Source organism: Lytechinus variegatus, chromosome 12 (assembly GCF_018143015.1).
Source record: "Lytechinus variegatus isolate NC3 chromosome 12, Lvar_3.0, whole genome shotgun sequence".
Classification (NCBI taxonomy): Eukaryota; Metazoa; Echinodermata; class Echinoidea; order Temnopleuroida; family Toxopneustidae; genus Lytechinus; species Lytechinus variegatus.
Window position 1 is genome coordinate 16,875,870 of NC_054751.1, and position 26,314 is coordinate 16,902,183.

Consider the following 26,314-nt stretch of genomic DNA (forward strand, 5'->3'; position numbering starts at 1 on the left):
CACCTTCTCAGGGAGCAAAAAAAACTTTCACAGGATAATGAGGAAAAATTGAATGTTTCATATTTTAGAATACAAAAGAAATAGTGAATGAGTGACTTCATCAGTCTCATTTGCATACCGACTAGGATGTGCATATAACTGTTTTGTGAAATAAAGCAAATCTTTAAAGTGTTGTAACTTATTTTACATCTGATTTTGATGAAATTTTTCTCTTTTTATTCAAATTAACTTTTTGTTGGGGTGGACTTTTCCTTTACAAACAAAGGTCATGTAGTAATTTACCAATACAATTTATGTACATAAGAGAAAAGCTTTCAATTTTTAAGTTTTTGCCCGATAGTTGTATATCTCACACAAAGTCTCCTTGTTGCATATCCTATATTTCTTTGTCATGATATCTGTTCTCTTTCCCTCCCCCATCTCTCTCTCTCTTTCTGTCTCTCCTTCTGCCCCCCCCCTCCCCTCTCTCTGACCCATCATTGTTCCCTCATTGCTCATTTTACTTCATACAGTTGGTAGTCACATACTCAACTAATCAAGTAAACAACATGAATAAGAATTTCACAAGGACACATTAGTTTTCTCTTACAGCTGTTAATACGCATAAATATTTTACTGAGTAAAAATGATAGAAATATATGGTACATGGATGTCAAAACAACTGTCCAAAATATACAGAAGTATATATAATAATGATAATGATTTGATTAGATAATACCACTTACAATAATCATATAGTTGAAGTAATAATAATACCTCTATTTGAAATGAAATCACAAACAGCGATATTAGCCCATGAAGTACAAAACTTAAGGGTTACGCCTATTTTCTTAAAAGTAAAGCTCAATCCCAAATGTTCAACATGATTGTATACTTACAAACAGGTTTTTGAATAGATATATAATAACATTTCACAACAGCAATTTCATATATTTTTTTCTTTTTTTAAGCTTAGAACTTTAGTCTAATCTAAACATAACCATAAATAGAAGGAAGAGTTCTCAGGATAATTGGTACTTACAGGAAAAAGAATAAATGATTGGATACTATTTATTTTCTCTTCCTGTATTTTTTTTATCCCCCTCACGCTCTCTTCCTTCCTTTTACACACTCTCTCTCTCTTTTCCACTCTCACTCATTACGGGGCACAAAATTAAGAGGTTAAAAATATTGAATGAAAAGCTTTAATTCACTATGTGGAAATGATATTTATCATACCTCTGAACAAAAGTCATTAAAAGGGGATCTAATTATATCTTTTCTATAATTCAATCTAGGAAGAAGATAAACACATAAAATTTGACATGATTTGGCACTTGTTTCTCTTGCATTTGATTCCCAACAATCAAGTTGTTATGGAACAAATTATTTTGCTAACAGCATTAAGCTCTCATAAGTTCAAGGTATAGCCAAAAATGCACAAAAATACTCAATACAGTTTTTCAAGAAACACATTCTAATCTTAAATTTTGGCACACACCTGGTGCATTATTTGAAGGAATACTTTGAATTTCAAAATGAAAAACTTGAGTGTTTGTTTAGATATGTTTTAAAGGGGGATATTAACTTTAAATTTGTAAGGTTGTAAAAGGGAAAAAAGCACACAAACGCATGAAAAATATCCCTGTATCAAAAATATGCCACAGTAAAAACCTCACTACACACTTGTAAAATACTGCTAAGATCATACAAATATTTCAAAACATGAATTGTTCCTCCATCCTGACTCGCTCTCACTTTTTTTCTCAATAAATTCTGGTACAAAAAGATGGACATCTCAAAGTTACACACCTTGTTTGGAATAAGGTCACTTTTGAATGTCATCTATAAGGGTTGATCCCCACTGCTCTGCAATCTGTGACAATCCAGATATTCTTGCACAATGCATTAATACATACTTATTGGCAAGCCTGTGGGAGCCCGACTCTCAGGCATGCTCACATTGAAACAAACTACAGAGTCCGTGGAAACGTCTCCTTTATTATGACCCACACACATGAGGATTTAGTTAGTCACCAATATCCTTTGTCATATCTTTCTGATATATGTACACATTTGCATTTTAATGTCAACAATTTAAAATCCAGATTGAACAAACAAGTTTTCATTGTTTTACGTTTTCCCTTGTGTTTGTGGTTATTTTTGTTTTAGTGTACATGTATTTATAAGAAACGGCAATGGGTGTCGAGGAATATTGTGATGTATTACGTTGCCAGTCTAACGAGCATAAATGAATTGGCTCCTTATTTTGAAATTATCTGTGAAGATGAATATTCCAAGGTGTTTGTAAATCATTGAAATCCATAACCTGAATTAGATACACATCTAAATATTGTTACGCCATTAAGTTGGCATGTTCAACTATAAATCTTTAATAGGTTAAGGATACATTTCTTTCAATGTGCCGCCACAATAATGCTGTTTGATTCCAGCAGTAAGTTATATTTATTTTACAATTAATTATTTAATGAATGAATAAAATTGTCAATACTCTTTTTTGGGGGAAATTTGCAAGTAAACAGTTGACATCCATAGTATTTGTGCACAATGTACACTGTACATTTTGAATGGAAACTGATGATGAAAAGTCATGTCTTAAAAAACATCAGAAAGCATATTTTCAAGCCATGTCACCGACCTCCCTTCTATACAAATTCAATATAGCCACTTACATTACCCGTTTTGTCTGAAAACATTGTTCATCCAATCAAAAAATGTAACAATACATACTTTTCTTAATATAAAAGAATTCTTTTGGCAATACTGTACACATATAAATACATAAAAATTTACTTTTACAGATAAGACAAAAACAAACACTGTAAATGCAATTCTTTCGAGCTTTTAAATCAATAAGCTTGAATAAGACCAGCATTTAAACCACAAGGTTTTAAAAACACATTAAATAGCATCAAAACAACACCGTTATCTTTTTGACATTTTTTTGTGATCTAGGTGATCTGTATTTTGATTTGTTCCTCATAAATCACTTTCTTCATAAATTAATCTACATCCTTATCCATTCCAATACCAATATTCTTAACGGCAACTACAAGTCACTTATCACTTGAAAGTACAAGGTGAAATCCATTTTCGCATACTAACCATATCTTGCAACAAAAGTTTCCATTTTCGTTTTCCTCTCTCTAACCGAAAAATGCAACTAAACATTTTAAAAGTACAGATCCAGATTACATTTCAAATAAAGCTCTATCTCTTTCTTTGCCCAGAAACAAGATACGTACTTAAGAAAAATATAAGCAATAAATAAATACATTACATATCTACCTTTCTGAATAAAACTTAAGCTGCTTTTTCTGCTTATCTTTGAACTCATAAAGAGTCGAGTATTTCTCCAGGTTGGTACAAAATACTGTCATACTAGATGTACATGTATGTATGAATGGGTAGAATAATCGCAAACCAACGTTACGACTACCACGCTTCATCAAGTAGAAACAAGATGTTGGCTAAGAATTACCTGCCTATCAAATGAAAATAAGCTTTGGAAAGACATTGAAGACAGGACATGATATTTACAGTGTTGCAAATTGATAAAATATGAATATTAAGGTGCCTTGTCATCACAAAATGCCTGAAATGAATACATAGATAATTAATAACCTATCAGTGAATAGATTCATGACTATGGAATACCGTCAAAAGGCAATATATATATAAATCATATATATATATTTATATGTGTGTATTTAAATGTATACATATATATATTTTTGCCTTAACATCTTGCCAATCTCCATAGTTTTGATTACTTTCAAAAGCATACACCCAAGATGTTTATTTTCACCATGTCATCAAGAGCCTTCAGCACGAAACATGTCGATGAATGTAGAATGGTTTGCTGGATTTGGTTGAAATCAAGGACATATTGGATTGTTTAATAGTTTTTCATGACCACTGTCTATATGCATATGTAATGCCAAGCCACAGTGCAAGGTTACAGTTTAAAGGGAACGTGTCGTGTAGAGACAATCAAATCGATCCCTATAACAGAGCGTCATCATTTATTCATTTCAAAGGTGTTCGCTAAGATCAGAGCTTTGTGCGTGTAAATGTCCAGTTCTTCTCAAAATACAATGTCCAATTTTGAATGTCTTCATGCTGCATGACACGTTGCACTTCTCTGATGGACACCATCTCCTGATGGACCCTCATCATCCTGAGATATCGAAGACTTAGAGTAGCAGACCTCATTCTCATTTTGATCCACCATAACTTTCCGTGTGAACCGCGTCGGCATACCACCCTTGGGTTTCGGGGACGGCAGCCATGCAAATTTAATCTTCTCTACATTAGGTGTTTCAAAGTCACAGGTGCGCGCCAACTCGATAAGCAAGATGCGTAACGTGAGAAGTGCAAAGTTCTGTCCGATACAGCTGTGGGTGCCATGGCCAAAGACGGGCATGGAGAAGCGACCAGCAACCTTGTCCTCCCTGCGTTCAGGTGAGAATCTATCAGGATCAAATTCGTGGGTGTTGGTGAAGGAATTTGATAAGTGGATGGTCTCCCGGATACTCCAGAATACGGTCCAACCCTTGGGAACTTGCTTGCCCTGCAGAAGAAGGAAACAAAAGATTTGATGGAATTAGCAATGGCATACTCCCATTTAATTATACAAAAGCTACCACGAGTGTCAACTGAACAAAAGGCCAGAAATAATCAATATCAGTTAAGATTTGACTAAACAGTATGAGATGCAATGATATCTATGCTATGACCTAAGAGATAGAAGAGTTTGATCCAATATCACTAATATTTGACACTGCATTATCCATCTCTATATTAATGAGTTAGTAAACATCAAGTACATAATTGATGTTTGTCTACAGTTGCTCCTTGTATATATCACTTTCATTTCTACAGGGAAGGAGGTAAACAACATCACACCAAAACCCTTTCATATAAAGTCTTATTTCTAAAGCAACCAATAACTATGTACCATGAAATAGAGCCAGAGTCACATTATCAACTTTACCCTAGGGTCTACAGAGTCTATGAGAATTACGGAATTCACTAGGCAACCAGGCAACACTTTCTTGAAAACCCTCTGCTTTTCCCAGACCAACTATATCCTGAAGGCAAATGCCACACCTGTAGCAGCTTACTTACATCTAACTCAAAGGTCTTGAGAGCAGTCCTGAAGGTAGCACCAATGGGAGGGACCATTCTTAAAGATTCCTTGATGACTTGCATGACATAGTGGCATTGGTTGATCTTGTTAAGGGTTAGAGGGGTGTAGTCGGTCAGCAGGCCATACTGGTTCAGCTCTTCCCGAACCTTGGCTAGGACCTCTGGCTTCCTGGCTAGGTGGTACAGCATGGTGCTTGCTGCAGAACTGAGTGACAGCATACCGCTTATCAAAAACTCAATCTGAAAAATGGGGGAGAAACACCAGCATTAAGGAATGTGAAAATGTCTTGTCAAAATTGAATAACTGGATTACCAACACTGATATAAAGATGTTTATCAACAACCTAACCTGTACTTCTGATCTAGATTCCTAGCCAAGTAGGGGCCAAATTTCACAATTGCGCATATCTGGAACTGCAACCAGTTTGTCAACCATTCTTAATCTCAAATTACTACATAGACAAAACAATGAGATGTATACAGATAACTGGTGTGAAATACTAGCTTTGGTAACGTCATGAAATTAATGGACATGATACTCGATTAGCTGATTGACTTCTATTCATCCTTCCTCAATATTCTTTGCAGCGCTATGAAAATTAAAATTGATCCTGATATGAGTAATGAATAATCTTAATTTTGTATGTACAGACTACAGTAACCCATATTATAGTGCCTGGTTTTTCATAACAGATAATTTCAAAATTAATTTAAAACCCAGTTAGATATGCCTATATCCTGCAGAGCCATTTCAAGAAAAATCTTAACCCGTTCTTTATTAGAGTGGGATTGACCTGTATAAGAATATATGAATAAAAGAATGCAGTGGTAAATGGGTAACAATGAATGAAAAGTCAAATTTCAGCCAGTGTGATTTATTTTCTTGAAGGAAGAGGAGCATACCGTTTGGTTCTTGATGGCTTCATACAAGCCTTCCTTGGAAGTATTGCAGTCTGATTTATTGGCGAGGTTGATCAGGATTCGCATGGCATCTTGGGTGTCTTCCTCCGGATCTAGGTTAGCCTTGCGCATCACATTCTCGTCCAGGTTCTGTTTGATGAAGTCCCGAGCCTTCAGGGCCTAGATCATCAAAAGGTGAGATGAATAGAGAACCAGAGATTGAAAGGGGAAATAATTAATAGGGTGTGTGTATGTGGGATAACAGAAGAGAAATACAAAGAGAAAGATTAAGAGGAGAAAGATTAAGAGATAAAGAAAAAAGGTCTTTAATGAAATTACATACATGTATGTTCGCGCTCCCTTGATATAAGAGATTTCACCGTGATCTCGGTGTAAAAGTATTAACAGAAATAATATTATGGAGGCCCAAAAGACTATGATACATTCTTTTCCTTGGACTTGTATCTTTTCATAATTAGCTTGGGGTTGAAATGTATTCAATTATTTGTACTTCGAACTTGTAAATTATACATGAAGAACAGACATGGAAAAGTGAACCATATAGGATTGTACTATATGTAATTACATGGCACGTGTCATAAAAAAAATTTAAATTTTGAAGTTTGATAACTAGAAAGAATAATGAAGTTATTGTCATATGCACTGCTCACCTTTCTAAATGTTGAGAAGGGCAAATCGAAAGGGATTGTCATGATGCCTTTCATGATTTCATCAAACTTCTGACAGAGCGTTGTCACGTCCTCGTCAGTGTAACGGAAGCCACAGATAACATCAGCAGCAACACGGAATGACAGATGTCTCAAGACATTGCTGGCTAGCACCTCATCAGACTGACACCACTTCTCAATGGCCGTTCTGACTGGTTTCTGTATTCACAAAAAGAGTAGGGTATTGTTTCATTATAATGATGAATATGATTAATCATTTGATCTCACTACAGAATTTTATGACTCCTATCAATATACATGTATATTCTCTTTTACTTTACTTAAAATAAAATTTTGATTCAATTGCAAAGTACACCTGCGGGCCATTTCATAAAACTTGTTATAATAACAAATTTTAAATTACAGTTTAAAGCTACTGAAATCCATTAATCTGACTGGTTGATAATAGGTTTGTTGTAGGAATGATGCATTTGTTATTGCATGGATCTATTATGAAATGGGATCCTGGAGTAAAAAGGCTTAAACCCATGATGGCCACGGCTAGAAGCCTCCAAATAAAAACACAAAGGGATTTACAATAGATTATGCAAACGGTCAGGTGCTTTCTCTATTGGTGTCTTTTGTTAGGGATTCTTGAACCCCATTGGAAACTAGCATAATACCCTGGATTGGTTTTTGGCCAAATGCCTTTCAAAATCAGCAGACCAGCAACATCTTTTCAAATCAACTCCTTTGTTCAACCTAGCCATAGGATGATCCTGCCGCAACATGAGGTTCATAGAGCACAACACTGTGACTCAAATTCATGATAGGTCAGGCAAAATCACCTTTAACGCTCCACCATTACTCTAAGGTAATTTGTTTTGGTTGCAAATCAACAGATAGTGACTAAAGACAGTCTTATAAGAAGACTTAACCCTACGAAGTACATTTTTTCCACTCTAGACAGCTGTGCTGTTGTATAGGCCTACTGCATTCTTAAAGTTGGATAACTAGTATATGATTACCGTTTGCTTTTAATTTCAACTACATACTCATCGAAAGGCCTGACTGCTGATGTCTTTTTATTTCTCATTATCCACTTTTAGCCGATATCATCTGAGGACATTTTTCTATATTCTTTGATTGCATGGAAACCAAGCTTCTTCCTTTCGGGTTATATTGTATGTATGGAGACTGTTCTTCCCGGACCCAGATATTAGTGTTTCGTTGGATTTCCACCCTTATTTACAACTATCATCATATCCATGGCAACACAGAGAACAAAGTTGACTACTGGACAAGGTGAGGGTGAGTTCTCCAATCTCTTTTCTTCTGATATAATCTAAATGTGTCTTTATGATCATAAATCTTATTTCAATGTTCAAGCATTGACCAAGAGAACATTTAAATTCCGTGGAGGGGGTAAATGACTGGACTCCTGACATCACATATCATTGTACCCCCCTCAAGAATTCCCCCAACACAATTATTAGTTAAAATGCAGCCAACACTCAGGCTATGCATACTGTGCATACAAGATAACTCGGAATTGCCTGTTATAGCAACAAGTAGGCATGCGGGTATGCATACTCACAGATAAAATAACACATCTGTATAAATGTTTCATGTTGCATATTTGTGACCACATATCTGCTTTACTTAGATTTGGTGTTAAGAGCAGAATGAATCTACTACCCTTTCAATATACCCACCTGAATCATAGAGACATAACCACTGAGAGCCGAGTGTGAAAAGGCTACATAAACCCTTTTCTTCATGAATGCATGTTCCTCGGCCTGTGCCATGGCGAGGGTGTCTTCCCCAAGGATGAGACGGGTTGAAGCTGGCCACTGAATTAAAAAAAATAATAATATAAAATATCTAAAATATATAAATCTTTAGACTAAATATAGGTTGAAATCTTTCATTTCTTCAAAATACAAATTTAATGGTTGATGCATGTTTAGCAAGTTCCTTTTTTTTAACTGACAATTTCACTCTCAGCTAATCAGATGCGAAGATTTCAAATACGTAGGAACACTTGTTTGCGAAAAAAGGCTTTGCTCGATTTTGTTTATATGACTGTAGCTATGTATGCAGGGAATGTTTTGAACGGGTGAATGTCCTTTGAAAGTTGAAATTCGTGAAGCTGCCAAGCGGGGGGAGAATGCTCAAATACAATTACTCTATCACATAGGAACTGATTGATTGGTCCCGGAAAGTGGGAGCTTGAAAATGAAAGGGAAACGTGAGATTTGTGATGTCGATAGCAAGGTGGAGAGACAGAGTGGAAGGAACGATGGAGACAAGATCATTAAACGGAGTGTTGTATTTTAAAGATGGTGATATCAAGATAGGCATAAACATGAAAGAAAGGTGGAGAGAAAGTGATGGTGGGAGCAAGAGGTATACAGAGAGGAGGGGGTAGAGGGTGGCTATAATTATAGAGGAGAAAAGGAGCCGGTGAGGGCGGCAGAAAAATAGAGGGAAAAGAGAAAGGAAGAGAGAGGTGATATGGCGCTTTGTGATAGAGTGATCTGGGTTAGAGAAATGGTTGAGGGTAGAGAAAGATAGAGAAAATGGATTATTGCAGGAGAATATAAATGGGTGACTGGAGAAAGCCAACTAAAGACTATTAAAAGACTAAATAGTGGTAGATTAAACACAAAGACTTTCAAATAGAGAGATGCATTAAACAAAATGCTCTAAAACGGGATAAATTGACCTATACACCATACACTGATCCAAGAAAAAAACAAAGGAAACTAAAGGAAGTGAATGAGGGTAAAGGGAGATTGGAAATGGAAGAACTGTAGGAGAAAGGAAATAAAAGAGGCGAGAAAGCGAGCTGACAAGAAAAAAAAGTAGGTAAATAATTTTATGAACAGCGACGCACGGTGAGTGAGGTACAAGTTCAGTTCGGAAGAGAAAAGTATGCTTAAGCCAAAAATTTATTGGATGAAAAGTGCAAATGTTATTTCTTATGATCTGTTAAAGGTCAACCAAGTTATTTTCATGCTTTTAACTGCTGCTATCAATCAAAACTAATGAAGTATATAACCTGATGAATAAGGGGTATTGAAATATACTAATTTGTACAAATTAGGGTGTTTGGCAAAGTTTCACGATTTGGATGGAGGGAATTCTATTTTTTCATGAGCCATTTTCCAAATAATAATTCTTTAAAGGAAAATCCATGTTATAGTCCTCGCAAAATCATTTGTAGTTTTTCAGGAATTAAAGGGAAAGGGACATAATGTATCGTGTCTGGGGGTCAAGACTTGTTTAGGGGTGACATGTTCAGAACACGCACTTGGAAGACATGAATAGCGTTGAGAAATAATTATAATGTTCAAGGGAGTAGCTTTCAAGCTGTCCCGCCATAGCAAAGCCAAGATTACTCCCTATCTAGACCCTTTCAATCGCAAACAATTTCCTTAACTTCACGACAGGTTTCAGACATACTTCAATTTCCATCAAACATGAACGAGGCAGAGAGGGAAAATTGTAGATTCATTACGATTAGTTCAAAATATACCAGGTTGTCATCATCATTATTATTTCTTGATACTTGCCATTTGTGTCATTGTTTTTTTTTTCTTTGTAGGAATAAAATGATATGTCTATAATGGACCCGTTCCCGTTTATTTTCCTATTTTATATCCTAATTATTTTTCAGTGATAAACATGTTCACAAGTGATTCCTATATTTGATGTGGTTCAAGAATCCCTAATAAATAGAAACTGACAGGATAAGAATCTGACAGCAATAAATAAAAAGAGGTGATGACTTTATACGATAATCTACTTTACCTGAAGGCGAAGTGAAATATGAGAGCACATTCTCCTATTCTTTTACTCAAGTGGTGCCTTGTCAATAGGCCAATTACTGTAACTTATCTGTGAATTAAGAACAATGATTATCAAAATATCTCCCAATTTTCGATGCATACAAAATTACTAAGTTCACACTTACCGTTGAAGTCACGATATCATTCTCCCCTTGAAGGATCTTGGCGATATTATCTTTCCCGTAAACTCGAACAGTGGGGTTGAGAAATAGGTGCGTCTTGAAGATTCGTCCAAATTTTGCAAAGTTTTTCTCGTAAAACGACGGTCCCTGAATAATAAACAACAAAAACAAAAAAGAAACATTGATTTATCAATATAAAGAGAGATTTCAATATTTGCTCAAATAATGTAATTTTAATTTATCTTTAACATTCACAGGTTATAATAATTTAGTCAGTCTTATGATGATAATACATTTATAAAGCGTATAAAATATTCACACAAAAAATATAATCAACTGGACTTTATAGGATTCCTAAAAGGCTTGTTATTAGTCAAATATATGTGTTTTGAGTTTTGATATAAAGTTGTTTACGGATGGTGCTTTCCTAGGGGGAAGCTATGCCAGAACTTGGGGGCTATACAAGCAAATTTTCGATCACCTAGTGTTAAAACCACTAGCGTACCTATAGGGGGGGGCAGGGGGACAGTCTCCCCCCCCCCCAACGAGTCACAACTGAGGACCTTTTTTTTTGCTTGTCAATTTTTTTTCTGATGCGAAATGTCGTTTATATCCTGTCGAGGACATTAATGACTGTTTCTATAACTAATGTTAGTAAACAATATGTAGTATTTCATGTATAGTACGATAAGGCTTAACGTGAATATTGATTTTTTTGTATTTTTTACACACTCGTAATCCTCCCATTTAAACGCACGTGTCAGGATTCTGCGAACTACTTCACACCTCACACTGTCAAAATACCGTTGACAGGCGTTCACACCTATTGAGCAGGATTACAACGTGGAATTCTGTTGCCTTTCACACCTGCTCTTGGATTATGAAAGAATTCTTTTCCGCCCCGATGCAGTTAGTCTATCCTTCACCACTCTGCCCTGCAAGTTAACCTGCATTTAACCCAGGAATAACCCCTAACTTCGATCGAAACACCTTTCTGGAATGCCTCTGTGTGATTTCGAGGAGCGAGAGTGGCGCGCGAAGATGACGACTGACGACACGATGACAAAGGGCAAACTAAAGCAAACGAACTTTTCAAAAGTTGAAGCCCTCTCCAATGAAAAAATGGGTTTATTCCCATAATAAATGCTTTTTTTGCTTTCAGAGCCATCATGACTTAGTCCTTATGCCATTCAGTTCAATTCATTATGAACCGCGTGGCACCAAGAACTTAAAAACGTGCCCCCTTTCTGCTTTCCTCCTCCTAAAATGATAATTTTATTGCAATGACTCGAAGGTCCATCTTCTGGCAGAGGTTCTAATTATTTCCTTCCCGCCACCGAATTAAGTTATGTCAATCTCGTCACAATATCGGTACATGACGTTTGGAAAGTCGGCGAGAAATTAATCTGATACTGCCTTTCCCCCTTCGCTGGTTTGCATTTTTGCTCCTAAAACCGCAAATCATTTCCCGCTTTCCCCTTTGATTTTCAAATCGATTCTTCAGTCTTTACTTATTAGCCTGACTGCATCTGACTGCTAAAATGCGAATTATGATGGTTATCACTTGTTAATGATACTTTAATAAAAAAGTCTATTATTAGCTTAGTTTAATTTAACTTTAGCTTCTATCTTATTTAAAAGAACGAATCCCATAGTAAGTTCACCTGAAATACATTTACAAATAGGCCTTAGGAAAACAGTATTTCGAATATAAGTCAACCATTAAATATTTATCAATTCAGAATTCAGATTATTGCAGCTGGTATGTGGAAATTATAAAGAAGTAATTCGCAGAATACCGTATCATCCAAAATGAATTATATCGCGCGAGCAATTTCATCATAATCTTCTATGATATTTTATATATTCACTCTACAACAACTGTTTTCATAACAAGAATGATAACAAAAAAACAAAGCGCCATGATAAGTGTAAATTTGACAGCTATATTTTTTCTATCTGTCAATTTACAATAAGTTTATAAATAGCAGCAGCATAATAGAAGAGAATGCTGGACGTAATATGCATTTTCATACTCCAGTTGAGCTAAACACACAAACACAACGATGGAATATGCCATACACCTGTCAAAGAAATTGTATATAGGGCATGCACAGGTATTTACTTTTCTATGAGGAGACAGATCGCAGTGATACACATTCCTAAATTGACCTATTTATAAAGAAAAAAAATATATTCATTTCAACAGCAAAGAGATTAGAGTTTCAGTTACGTATTGATAGGATTACCCTACTCTTACTGGATAAATTCCAGATGTAATATCGGAAGAAGGGGATATCCTCTTTCATCATAATTTTATTCAAAGCAAATAGCTTCTGTTTTTTTTAAATGATCATTAGATGACTTTATTGAATTAGTATTTAGCGGAGTTTTGCATGAAAAACCAATCATATTAATTCTAGAAAATTCATAATGCAAACCTTTTTCCAAAATTCTTTATTAATATTTGCATTTTTCTTCATGACACATAAGATTGTAATTTCGGAAAAGTCAATATTTTAGATTCTGAATGTAAACTCTACATTCCGACAGATCAGTTTAAAACACAGGATCAGATGAAAATTTTACATTAAATGAATGTTGTTCTGCTTGTCTTGGCCCTGGTTTTGTCCACCCCCCTCCCTCTCGCACACTCTTGTCATTAAGCCCCGGGGAAACAAAAGAACATTTAATTACTAAAATGTCAATCAATTCTTTAAGCCCGATCAACCGATACTAAAGTGAAAAAAACAATGTTTCACATGGACCATTAATGTCGGACACAACTAACCGCGGAAACTGGTCTTCATCGTGTGGAAAATACTGATCCTCGATCAGGGAATGACACTAATTGAATTGTAGTTGGAGGGATTAAGGTATTACATTGTATGCATATTTACTTTGGGGACTTTATGCTTTCATATTTCAATATCAGGTTGTACTGGCAGGTTTTGACGTATATCGTCAACCGCAGAACCACCTTGCAAGAGCCGAGTGCAAGGGACAGGACGAGAAAGAGAGAGCGAGGGAGAGGGCGAGTGCAAAATTTGAGTTAGTGTTAAAGGGTGCGTGTGTGGGGGGGGGGTGTGCGTGTGTGTGTGTGCAGAGAAAGACAGTGGGAGGGAAAGTGGGGAGATAATAGAGAACGATAAGTCGGCCTTTTCGAGTGAAAGCAAAATATGCATTGCGGGGAGGTGCATTTTGATGGTGTGTTTTGTGTGTGTGTGTGTGCGTGCTCAGAGGATGAAAGCGAAAAAAAGGGGGGTGGATGCAAGGATAAAGAGGAAAAGATACAGAAATGGTGGCTTGGATTTGTGTATTTGAAGAAGAAAGGAAGATGTGATGAGGAAAGAGAGAGAGTAAGGGAGAGAGAGGGAGCATGAAAGGAGGTCGGGTTCATAACTGACAGATTTAATCAAAACGCCAAGGCAGTCCTCGCCGCAGATTCCTCAGAACGCCATCGAGGTTTCACCACAGGTAAATAGTTATGAGGTGCTGTACTCTGGTGACATATCACTGCAGCACGACTTTAATAAACGAGGTATTTAGATGAAATAAAATAGAAAAGAAAGCGAAAGAGTTGACTGATTGTTCACTAGATTAACGTAAAAACAATCGAGATGATTATGCCAAAGAGAGAGAGAGGGGGAGTGTTGTATTAACGCCTGCTTGAGATCTTATCAGCATAGGCGTCTCGCGTAAAGTTTAATTACTAAAACTTGCACTCGAGATGGCATGGGGTTCAATGGCAAGGGCGAAACAGGGATTGATAATTGTTTTGGAAAAGGTACAGATGTATTCCGTCAAGGTAATCATCAGCAATAGCTTATCGATGCCTTATCTTAAAAGGTCCAGGGTCCATATGTCACAATCATTTTGTTATCAAGAGTATGAACGTGATAGTGACAGTCACGACGTATTACAAAAGTTATTTTTGTGATAGTGGTGATAGCAATTGATGATGGTGATGATCAAAATGGGTGTTGCTTCACATCTGCAAGAACTGCCACGACGTTGACTCCTGAAAGTCTGGGAACGATTTTATTGTAAATTTGACAAGCCAAAAAAAAAGGTTTTCACTGCAAACTACAAAATAAAGATCGTTTTGGTATAAAGAATTTCGAGTAATTTTCAGTACATTTCTCCAATATAACACACCTACCAGCATTCTAGGGGATGCTGCCTGTGGAAAATAATACACGCAGCCCCCCCCCCCCTCCCCGGGGAAATCTTTCCAGGGCCATGATTACCACCCCCTCCGAGAACTGTCCCTGGATCATAGCTTTCCCGGGGATGCTCCCAATGACTACTCCTTAGGCCAGGAAGGAACTAGGTCTTGAATTAGTTCTAGAAAAACATTACGCTCCACGACCATAATCAGGAAACTAAAAAAAATTAGCCAGAAATTCAGTAAGAATACAGTAAAATAAATTTTAATATTCTATTCTACAAAGATGAGCAAGACATCACCTCTTTGGTCACGCCATCGCCTATGTACCACCATGCTTGGCGCCACTGCTCGAAGATACGCCAGTGACATACACATGGTCAAGTTCGTAGGTCAGAGGGATCCCTTTAACTCTGTTGGTATTTCTGACGCCGTTCTCTCCTAGGATCTGCCACCCTTTCGGGGCCAACCCATCTCTCATCACCTATCAAATGTTTCCTGTAATTATTTAACCCCGACCTTTTCATAGAGTAAGTTATATAAATGCTGGCCTGGTCTCTTCAGACTCAAGCATCAGAATACTTAGGAGATACACTCACGACCCTATGTAATTGGAAAGGCACCCCAAATCGCTACATATTATGTTATAATCTTCTGCAAAATAGAAGCATACAGGTAAATGGGATACGCTAAAGCGGTGAGCGGACTATGGTCAGATGGTTGTTAATCGCAGAAAGGTCCATCGCTTTTAAATCATAAAAATCATAATCAGATCATGTCTTTAAAAAAAGTTACGGGAAACTCGTCAATTGTCAGACACAGATGCGTGAACAAATAAACCTGTGGTCAGTGCAGGAATCTCGATGTTTCATTTCATTTCTGCATATTATAGGGGGATAATTTTCAGAGAAAAGGATAAAGATGCATATCTCAAAATAGAGGACATGGCGAAGTAATACGACAGGACCAATCATGCCAGCAAATTAAACCGTGAAACGATTGGTTTATTTTCGTTCGGGAGGGACACGGAATCCTCTCGAAAATAGACAACCCTAACATAATGCGTAATTTGATCGATTGCCCTACAAAAGTCTGCGATCCTATATTGGCACTGTGGACTTCCCGGGAACATGATGGGCTGGTATATATAAGCATCCTTCGCTTGAAAAAAGATCCTTCGTTCCTCGTCGGCAATCCCGTGTCTTGTTGACAGGCAGGTAACGAGAAAACAAAGCAACGCTCGAATCGTTTTAGAAGATGTCAATTGAAGCGATTGATTGCCCTGGAATCCCCTTTGTAACTGATACCAACGATGACAGGTACAGAATTTTACCGGTCCGTAGGTCCTTCGTGCTACGGACGCAGGGATGCAGAACGGGCGACCTCTATACTGACAATACCTGTATAGTACTTATAATACCCTGCTACCTTCATAACTTTTACTTTTATTACGTGCATACCAACGTGAAAATGTAAACATCTTGTGTTTACAAATACCAGAGTCGCGTTTCTTTACGAATTGAAGGTCTATATAACGTATCACCATTATAGTATGTTTTCATCTACCATAGATCGTAGATAGACCTTTGTTGAACAATGCATTGTAATACCAATACAAAAGCTTTGCGATATTTTATTCGTGATGTCAATGTGTGTTGCATTTTTAAAGAATGGTTTTATGGTATTTCGAGGGAGGGTTAAAACGATGTAAAGGCGACGTTACTATTTTTCATTGATTGATGGGTGTATTAGAGTTAAACGACCTAAAACTTTTTTGTATTGCTCTTCTTTCTCCCATGATATTCCCCTTCCTTTTCTCCCTTTTTTTCACTAATAAAATCAAGGGTATGGGTTGGCTGTAAGGGCTGCACCGCCTTAACGACGGAGTCGGCAAATCTCTGGTAGATTTATACGATCGTTTCCAGATCAAAGCATAATCCTGTTTTTTTTTTATGTTTATGTTGTAAATTCATTGATATGTCCCTTTTCCCTCGGATTCCACTATTATTATGATATCAATAACTGTAGTGCTGATAACATTTATTTAAAAAATAAATAATGATGATGAAATAATAATACTATTACGAGTCTTGTACTACTATCACTAATAATAACTATGATGGTAAATAATCATGTTCAGGGTTCAGTTCTTCCCTACAGATAACATCTATGCTCTACTATCATGGCTATGTGTAGCCGTTGCTTTATAAAAAAATGAATTAATGAATAAATAAATTACAGAATTTGTAGTAATATTTGTTCATTAATGTTTAATTTTGACTCGAAGTAAATTGTGGTTTGAAGTACACGGATACATTGCTTTTTTAAATCGAGTAGTCATAGCAAACAGAATGAAAGAAATCCAGTTCAAATTTTAAATGCGACAGTTCTTCAGTTTACATTTCTATTTTAAAACACAATACCTCTCGGACAATTATGAGCTCTGTCGCGCATGCCTCATGGGTAAAGGACCAGTGCAAAAATAATTTTGTAAATATGGCGTACTTTGCATTGGTATTTAGTAGGTTCTCGCTGGGATTGGAAATGTTGATAAACAACACTGGTGACTTACATAGCTTGGTTGAACAGAGTAGCACAATAAGCTTTTGTTATATCTCTCTGGTCTCGTGCCAATTTGGCACCAGTACGCTTCGAGATTTTTCGTGAATCATCGACGCAAGAGGTTCAGCCAAAGGTTGATAGATATTTTTCGCCTGAATATGACCGGGATCGCGAATTCACTTAAGGTCCATTTAGATACTTATGCGGTTAAGCAATAAATCTACGATTCGTTGTGTAAAGACGTGATAGGAAATGAAAGATTTCATACAATTTTCGGAATCTGTTGATTTACCGAGACAAAGAAAATGCGCAAGAGGAGAATTCCTAGGGCATCGATCCTTGCTAAATTTACCATTTCAAAGCACGTTTGATATCAAATCGGTCAGAAGGTCAAAGCCAACGCACACTTATTAATACCACTTTCAGCTTGTACAATTTTCCATGATATAAAAGAACAAAAATCAAAGTCCCTAATAGGTCTACCACCATGATCATAAGCTGAACACACAAGCGTTAGATCTAATATAAAAATATGTATACAACTGGACTTTCTTTCAACTTTCGTTTAAAACGAGATGAAACGTGGATTCATTATCATTATGTTGCCTTTGTATATTTTCTCAGTATCGTCATAATACATCATCATAATGACAAAAAAATTCGCCTTAAGGAACTTGATGTGAATACCCGGACAATGTGTCGTAGTACAATCCACTCCGTGATGATGTATAAATTGTTGATTGTTGTCCATTCTATACGATGAATAAACTCCATCGTCTTGCCCTCGTATTATTCTCGAATAAACGATGGTTTAGATTGTTCAACACTGGGGTCATTTGCCGGACAAAGTGGACTGTATTCGTTTAGGTCATTGCTTGAAGGCGATTTCTTTTCTGCATTTCCACCTTTATGAATTATGCAACGCTTTCTTAGCATTTTCCCTTCTTTTTCTTGAATTAGCAAACCTATTGTATGCTGAAATAAATTCATACCCATAGGCGGTGAAGGCTGACCAAGGTCAGGTATTGTTGTTTATAAATATTTTTGCTTGTAGTAAGTACTTTAGGCAGGGGCCGCAGAAACGGCTTGGGTTGGGTGGGTTTTACACCCCCCCACTTTATTCCAAAACCGTGGACAAAAACGTAAAAATCATCATCTGATTATCATCTGATTTTGATTTTTTGCATGCATGGTCAGCCCCCCCCCCCCCTTTCAAAACTGTTTTGTGGCTTTAGGTGCTTTGGGTAGAGGGATGGGGACCTTTCATACACTGTATTCTGCATCATTTCATCATTTTTCCTCCGCTTTCGAGGAGAGTACTTTGGTTAAAAAAAAAACAAGAGTGTGTGCGCGTTTGGTTCAGGTTTAGGTAAGGGAGCGAGTGTGGAGTTGGTGTTGTGCAGTAAAGTGTCACGCTTGAGGGATAACTGGGAAAATGTGTAAACACAGTGGTATGGTAAAGAGCAAACGAGTAAACATAAAGTCGCGCACGCTAAAGGAATAATTAATTAGAAAATATGATTACTTTGAACGTTTATCAACAATCGATAAATCGCGGTCATAAAGCACGCACACTCGAACACGCGCTCGAAATTATCATTCCCTCCCTCTCCCTTTCTCAGTTATACGTATATATATATGACCACTGCAGTTTAAGAAATGATGCCAAATTTGTCAATAGAGAATAATTGCACTCTTTAAATATTTCTCATTTCTAAATAGGCCTAGGCCTTCCAATGTATAGAAGCATGGTAGGTTGCATTCATGAAAAAAAATACGAAGTTTTGAAAGGGGGTAGACCAAAAGAAGGTATACTCATCAAAGTAGCCTCAATCTTTGCAATGGCATTTTCGGCACCGTTTTATCCAGATAGGTAAGTTATCTTACGCACTACCCCCACCCACATACACACACCCACCCACACGTACCTCCCCACAGAGTTCCGTCATACGCATAACAACTCGAAACGTACGCCTTCCAGTTCAAGGGTCAAGTTCAGCCTATTCATGAGCTGAACAAAATCATTTGACCTACGAACTTAAAACCCACTTGGGACAGGCCATTTAAGACATCCAACGTCAAATCCCTCTTCAGTGCTATAACGTTTAGAGCTTACATGCAGTACCGTATTCATTCTCACTTGGTTAAAAAAAAAACAAGTTACGCCAACACTGATACCAGGGTTGGTGTTGACTTGTTGTTCTATACAAGGTAAACACTTTCTTTGTAACACCTCACCGCATAGCGCGCTCAAATAACCACATATGATCCGCCGAGATTACATCCCGTTCCGAGGTCGCTGATGTGGTGTGTATCAAAGTAATATCACCCACTGCCTACATGGCAACCGTTTGTAGGGTGTTATTTACATTATTACTCAATTTCCTCTTTCGTGGTATAATTATCATCACCATGCCATTCATGCGTTAACACCAAACCAGAATAAAATTGAATATGTTCTTTACAATATCGATTTGAAACATTATACATATAATTTATATGAGTGGGGATGGTTTCCCGTCCATTTTTTCATGAGCCTTCTTTCTCTTGATTCAGAGGGCACAACTGCAAAGGAGGGGGAAAACCGCCACCTCGTGGTGGTCAAGGGAAATGCAATTGCGGGTCTCACTCACGGAATATTTCCTTCCGTGTTCTTACTTTGAAAATGTAGAAAGAAATCCGGGAAAGAAATTCGCTGTAACCCGTACCTTCTACGAAATTCTAAGTGATTTTTTTTTCCAATGGTCGATCTATTTTGAAAGGGGATCACGGATTTTATCATATATTTAAAGGAGATTGACTCTAGTACTTTTTTACTATTAAATAGGGACCCGATGTGAACTGAAAGAAACGTTCGGGTGTTTCTTCTTCAAAGTATAATACCAGAATACCTTTTTTTCGGCATCGAACCCCAGAGGAGTCAATCATCGCTTCCACGGTCTCTTCATTACCGCGTAAATCAAAGTCAGTATACAATTTATCTTGCAAAATCTGGCGTAATTGCGGATGTTACCTTCATTATGTCGAACATTTAATGGCCCATTCAGCGTTAAAGAAGTGGAAAATTAAATATCATTTTTCAAGTATTCCATAAATCATTGCCTAACAAAGGAATGCTCTCAACTCTGTTCCGTCACCGGAATGTGGATATGCTCGAACCCCCGTTTGATCGGGAATGAACTTCGCCTGACTCTGTACCCTCTGTCCAGCGTCAGCCACCAAACAATACCTTGCATACTTCTCAGTTCCTGTGCAACGATTCAGAAACCCCTTTATTATTCGCCTTTAGCGCAAAGTGCATGTTGCAATAACTATTCCTTGCCCTTGGGGGGTATTCCTATTCTTGTGAAAAATTCTGGAATGTCGTATTCATTTCTTCTCTCCCAGGCTACATTCTATTTCTTTATATTTTTAGGAACACTATTGTGAGTGAATAACGATACAAATCTTCATTATGACGTCATATTGTCGTTTTTATCCATTTCTCACTCGTTTTTGGCTTTCCTGTGTACTTTCTGTGCTGTTCCTGAAGACATGATCTGACCACAATTAAGGTCAAAATACCTTATTATGATAAGGTATAAAAGAGGTAATGTACTTCTCCGAAGCCCCTCAAAAGAAGAGGAAATGATAGTCAATTGTTGACTATCATTCAGCTCTTCTTGTATTTATTTTCAGAAGAATACAATTTGATTTTTTTCTACTAAAAATAAATGAAACCAATAATTGCATTCAACATACCATCAGGGTTGAGATTCTTGCCTCACCATATTCTATTGGTAACTTTGAGAGTACGTTCTTTGATTCTGTTTGATAAATAGGCCAACATAGACCAGACTATCTTTACTCGATCATTCAACATTTCCTCAATCAGTATAGGTTTTAGCAAATTTTAAGCCTAGAGACACTGGTACTACCAGAATGAAAGCTTAAGGATCTAAGCTTAATTAAACTCCTTAACCTAACTCAACATTATCATCGGGGTCAACACCAATATTTGCCACCTAATAGGTATCTTAATTGATGACATAGTATTTTTGTTTAGAAGGCTGAAAATCGTTGTCTTGTAATTCAACGACACACAATCATTCTCAAGTGCATGGAATAATTCGATAACTTCTCGCAGTTCCAGAGCAATTCCAGGTAACCCTATTGCCAAAATTAGGGCAATTCCTTGCACGTCAACCCATTCTTTTCTACCCCTGTTCCTCGGAAAAAGAATACACTCTCTCAAGAGGAGTTTATTGGCCTCTGAATAACCCCCAATACGACGTATCTACCAGAAAGGTTGGGTTATCGCTGATTGGTCCGCTTCGTTCATTGACCGAAAAGAAGATGTGCAGCTGATTGGCTGATTGGAGTCTTTAGGAACAGTGAGGTCATCGTGACGTTTTCATTACGCACCAGCTGATACCGGTGGAACGGGATACGACGCCACGGTTGGCTAACTTGAAAAGTGTCTTTCGCATTGATGTTCTTATCACTTGCCTTTAATGGTAAAAGAGGAAGCTGCTCAATGCTAAATTTCGAAATCGGTTGCCATTATTTTGAAATATCTTCTTTTCGCAATTCCACTGCCACGTTTTTAAGAGTGAATTCGGCAATGTCCCTGTAGGAAAATTCTGATACCGAATTCTTAGACAAACCACAATTTCCAATTACCCAAAATTCCTAGAGATGGGGGAAAATAAATTTCCTCGTATGAAATATGCCACGGGTGTTTTGGAAGGAGAAAAAAAATAGAGATTTGTTCTAATAAAAGTCCACCTACCTGGAAAAGCACGTGAAAGGTCTCTCCGATGATCGGCCAACCCATAGATCCGCCAGGAAGAGGCGCCGAGCATTTCGGGTCACTCTTGCTGACTATATACCAGTACCAAAGTTTCTTGATCAGGTACAGGAGACAAACGGGGACAACGAAAGTCCAAATGGAGTATATAAACGCCATGTTACGATGTGTGTTGCTCAGAAAAAAAGATGAATATACTATATTCTCGGAGGCTGTAGGACAGAAAAGAGAAGATATTGTCCAGTATTCTTCTGAGCAATAAACAGCAATGTTATAATATTTAAGTGTATGTGGTATATACAATGACAAGAGCGCAAGAAATACATACACCCAAGTATACTCACACATTTAGAATGGTCTGTAACTGCCGAAGCAGTATGGGTCTAAAGGTTTGGGTGAGGTTAACATTTGACACCTACACATTAAACTTCGACTTTAACTATTAAAATATCAGAATTCTTAATCAGATGTTTTCTATTTTGAAACTATCCAACCGTTTTAATATATATAACATGAACAACCAAATAATATGAAACCATGAAACCAAATTTAATGAAAACAATATTAACCTCGAAAGCCAATTAAAAAAGAGTTCACATTGCCGATACTAAATTAGTCATTTTTGTTTGTCCTATAGGCCTGTCTTTTATTGACTTAATTTTGTTGAATAGCTGAACAATTGTTTACAATGAAATATATTTATTTAATTTTTGTTGTTCTAAAAGATATTTTGTTACTCATCACACAAAGCCCTTTGTTAGGAACACTCTCATTCAATAAGTGGGCTAAAACCTTTTTAACACTGTGAATATTGCGGAACGTAGGAATTAATGAAGTGAAGTAAAACTATCAAATCATTATCAATATAATCATTGTCTTTTAATTTTCAATGTTAATTAGTAATCAGTTGATATTAGTCATCTATTAATGTCTGCAATATTAAAAGAGATACCAAAATGTAATTGTAATCAGCTTAGACATTCATACATGTAATAGCATAGGAACGCAACAATTCAAAGTCCACATCTAAATAAAATGTTAGGCTCACATACTTAGACATGTAAACAATTACAGTTTGTAAATATCTGCACCCCCCCCCCCCCCCCCCCCGAAACCTGCGATAATTATGTCGTTCCGGTGGCGCCTCAAAGGGAATTCTTTAAACGTTAGATGGACAAGAAAATAGACCAGGTCTGAGATTTTTTTCTTCAAATTATTACCATTCAGGGTGATTTCAATTATACCACGTTAAAACAACATAATCATGATAAATGTTTAAATATTTAGACTTCTTCCTGGAATGCATTTAAAATGATAATCAGACCAATTATTAACCCTCAAGCACTGGATATATAATGGTAAAATAATGACACAAAATCCAGAGCTCTGTTCTTGAACGAACTGGATTTATTTGATTTCCATCAGGCAAAAAAAATATTTAAAAAATAGGGGAATTATTTTCTTCCTCTGTCAGCATCAATCACTGACATCTGGCTGCTTAAACCCCATCGATTACCACTGAATAAATACCTAAATATATTTAATCAACCAAGTCAACAGATTGACAACTTGGCCTATAAAATCAAACGTCCTGGATTTGAATTATACTTGCCGATTCGAACACTGAAAGTTATCGCACAGACTAGGAGAATTATTTTTTTTTGCGAAGGGAGAATTATTCTCTTAAACATTATGTTAAATATACATGACAATTAAATATTCAAATATTCCCCACTGTTGTATTTTGTTCCAAAAGCATAAGGCAGGTGATAATTCGTCTTTTTTTTCCATGAAGTACTTTAAAAAGAAAAGTAGGTAAAAATTGACAATTAGCACAATTCTGCTGACTTTATCAGAGGAATAGTTGGAATGATTTCAGTTAATACGAAACATAATCTAAGTAAGGTTTTAAATATCAGACACATGGTATATTTATTTCTATATTGTGAGTAATATCGTCTTTTCACAACTGCATCAGAAACTAATTTTGGATTCTATTTATTTTTGTCACATGATGGGCACTGACGAAGAGTGTAATTTTACCTTTCATCTTTTAGAGTTACACTCCTTTTAAAATCTACGATTTCATTTATATATATATATATATATATATATATACATACATATATATATATATATATACATATATATATTATACATCATTCAGTAGAATATCATGAACACGTAACAATCATTCGTTTGTAGGTAAATATGTAAGTTTATAATATTTGCAGCTTCTTTATAAATAAATATTTTATGGTCATAATAAATAGGCCTACGGTATTCTGCTTTGCTTTCTCCAATCTTCAGTCTCAGATTCTTTATTTTGTTCAACCAAAAACATCTTTTGGGAAAACAGCAACACGGAAAGGATGGGGGTGTAATCACTTCTGTTGGATATTGTAAAAATATTTTTTAATGTTTTTTTTAAAACAGATAGTTTTTACAAAACAGAAATCAAATAAAAGAAAATGTAATGAACAATGAAGAAGGGACATTTAAAAATCGCCAATGTAAAAAGAAAATCACAACTTACCTCGCTCAGATCAAGGAGACAAAATTTGCTACGGCTTTTTTCAAATCCACCTGTAGTAATTATGCGTTCTCTGAGAGCTCACGAAATTGTGGAATTCCTTCCCCAGTTCACCAACCAAACTTTTCTCAAAAGTCAATGACATCCAAGCAAAATGAGCTTTGTAAGTCAGCAGTGTTTAGCTGAAGAATGAGCCGAGATGCGGGCGGAAGTTGCCGGTATTACAGCGTATGAATTACACGTGAAGAGGATTTCCCCGTTCCGCAAAGATTGAGGGAGAGCGAATGAGAGAGTGGCGAAAAGAGCTTGCTTGCAAGACGCAACATTCCTCCTCTCACATGCGTTTATTATGATCGCGATATTACGGTTTGTTTCACCGCAGAGATATCTCTCGTATTTATATCACCTCGGTCGGCCGAGGATAAATGTGCAGGGTCCCGAGCGAACGGAGTGCGCTTGCCAATGTTTTCATCCCTCACCTCCCTTTCTCCCAATCTTTCTCTTTCTCTCTCCGCCTCTCTCCCTCTTTTATTTGAACAATCTGAACTATTGAACTTAGCGCTCATCTATCACTGTCGCAGTATGTGTTTATATTGTGTAGCGGTTCGCGCTGTTTGCTTGCTTGCGTAGTACGTAGCGTTGCATCCCTCGTGCGGTTTTCCACTGATCGATTGCGCTACGTAATACAGGAGAGGTGGAAATATATCCATGGCGAAATATTGCTTTGAGTTCACACCGAGTTCACGCATGCCTCGAACACGAATTTTCGCTTGTCCCCGGGGCTGGCTCAGATCGCCTTCGCACTTCACTGCTCGCATCAGTCGGGTTGACCTCTCCATGGGTACAGCGCATCTGGCACGCGACTGGTGGGCGGGGTCAGAGGCGGAGTTTTAGAAGAGTGAGCCAATCAGAAGTTATCAAAGAAACGTAAACTTTGTGAGCATGATCGTTCTCCCTCTGTCTCAGAGAAGAAAGAAGATTTAGATTCTCTTCTCTCACCTTCTCTATCTGCTTGATACCCGTTCCATTCCTGAAGTAATAACTAAATGTAAAACCGTCACTTTCTTTAATATAGTATATCATAACCCATTCGGTTACCCTCGTTTGTCATCCGTTAAGATCCTGAAATCACCTTACAAATGATAATTTGACAAATTGCGTGAGCTTTGAAATTTAAATTTGGTATAATGTATTGATGTACCGACCGATAATTATTCACGACGTCTCTTCGTGGTGTTTTCTTAGAAGTTTGCTTTTTTTGTGAAAGAAATGAAAATAAAAGTGCTCCGATTCATATTATTAGTCGTCATGATTTCCATTTATGCTATTGGGATTCGTTCCTGGACCTCGTCAAGGTAGTTCACTGTCCGAAAATTAATATCGTAATATAGACCTTTTGACTTGATAAATAGTTCTGTTCCGTTGCCGTTGTCAATTAAAGCAAAGGTTAATCATGAACTTTTTTCAGTATCCGACTATCTATTTAATTGCCTTCACTTGGTTTAGCAGATAACCATTGCAAAAATGGAGTTTAATTTTCTTTAATGTCCCGTCAGCGTAGTTCTTA

At 36.9% G+C, this 26,314-nt stretch overlaps 1 protein-coding gene across 1 annotated transcript; it reads right to left on the bottom strand.

Annotated features, from left to right (window-relative positions):
* Positions 1 to 591: 591 nt before the first annotated feature.
* Positions 592 to 25,510, bottom strand: LOC121424933 (cytochrome P450 26A1-like). Its single transcript, XM_041620827.1, has 8 exons — positions 24,751 to 25,510; positions 22,197 to 22,426; positions 10,699 to 10,842; positions 8,435 to 8,572; positions 6,723 to 6,938; positions 6,055 to 6,231; positions 5,131 to 5,391; positions 592 to 4,573 (listed from the first exon to the last, which is right to left on the bottom strand). The coding sequence occupies exons 2-8, from the start codon at positions 22,371 to 22,373 to the stop codon at positions 4,118 to 4,120; spliced, it is 1,569 nt and encodes a 522-aa protein (XP_041476761.1). The 5' UTR covers positions 22,374 to 22,426; positions 24,751 to 25,510; the 3' UTR covers positions 592 to 4,117.
* Positions 25,511 to 26,314: the final 804 nt, after the last annotated feature.

What these genes read in the sequence shown, in the direction of transcription:
- LOC121424933 (XM_041620827.1), bottom strand. Translation starts at nt 22,373, where the DNA reads ATGGCGTTTATATACTCCATTTGGACTTTCGTTGTCCCCGTTTGTCTC. An exon ending in CCTTTCACGTGCTTTTCCAG is followed by an intron (nt 10,843 to 22,196) that starts GTAGGTGGACTT and finishes TTTATTATTCAG; the next exon opens with GGACCGTCGTTTTACGAGAA. An exon ending in ATGATATCGTGACTTCAACG is followed by an intron (nt 8,573 to 10,698) that starts GTAAGTGTGAAC and finishes TTTTTAATTCAG; the next exon opens with TGGCCAGCTTCAACCCGTCT.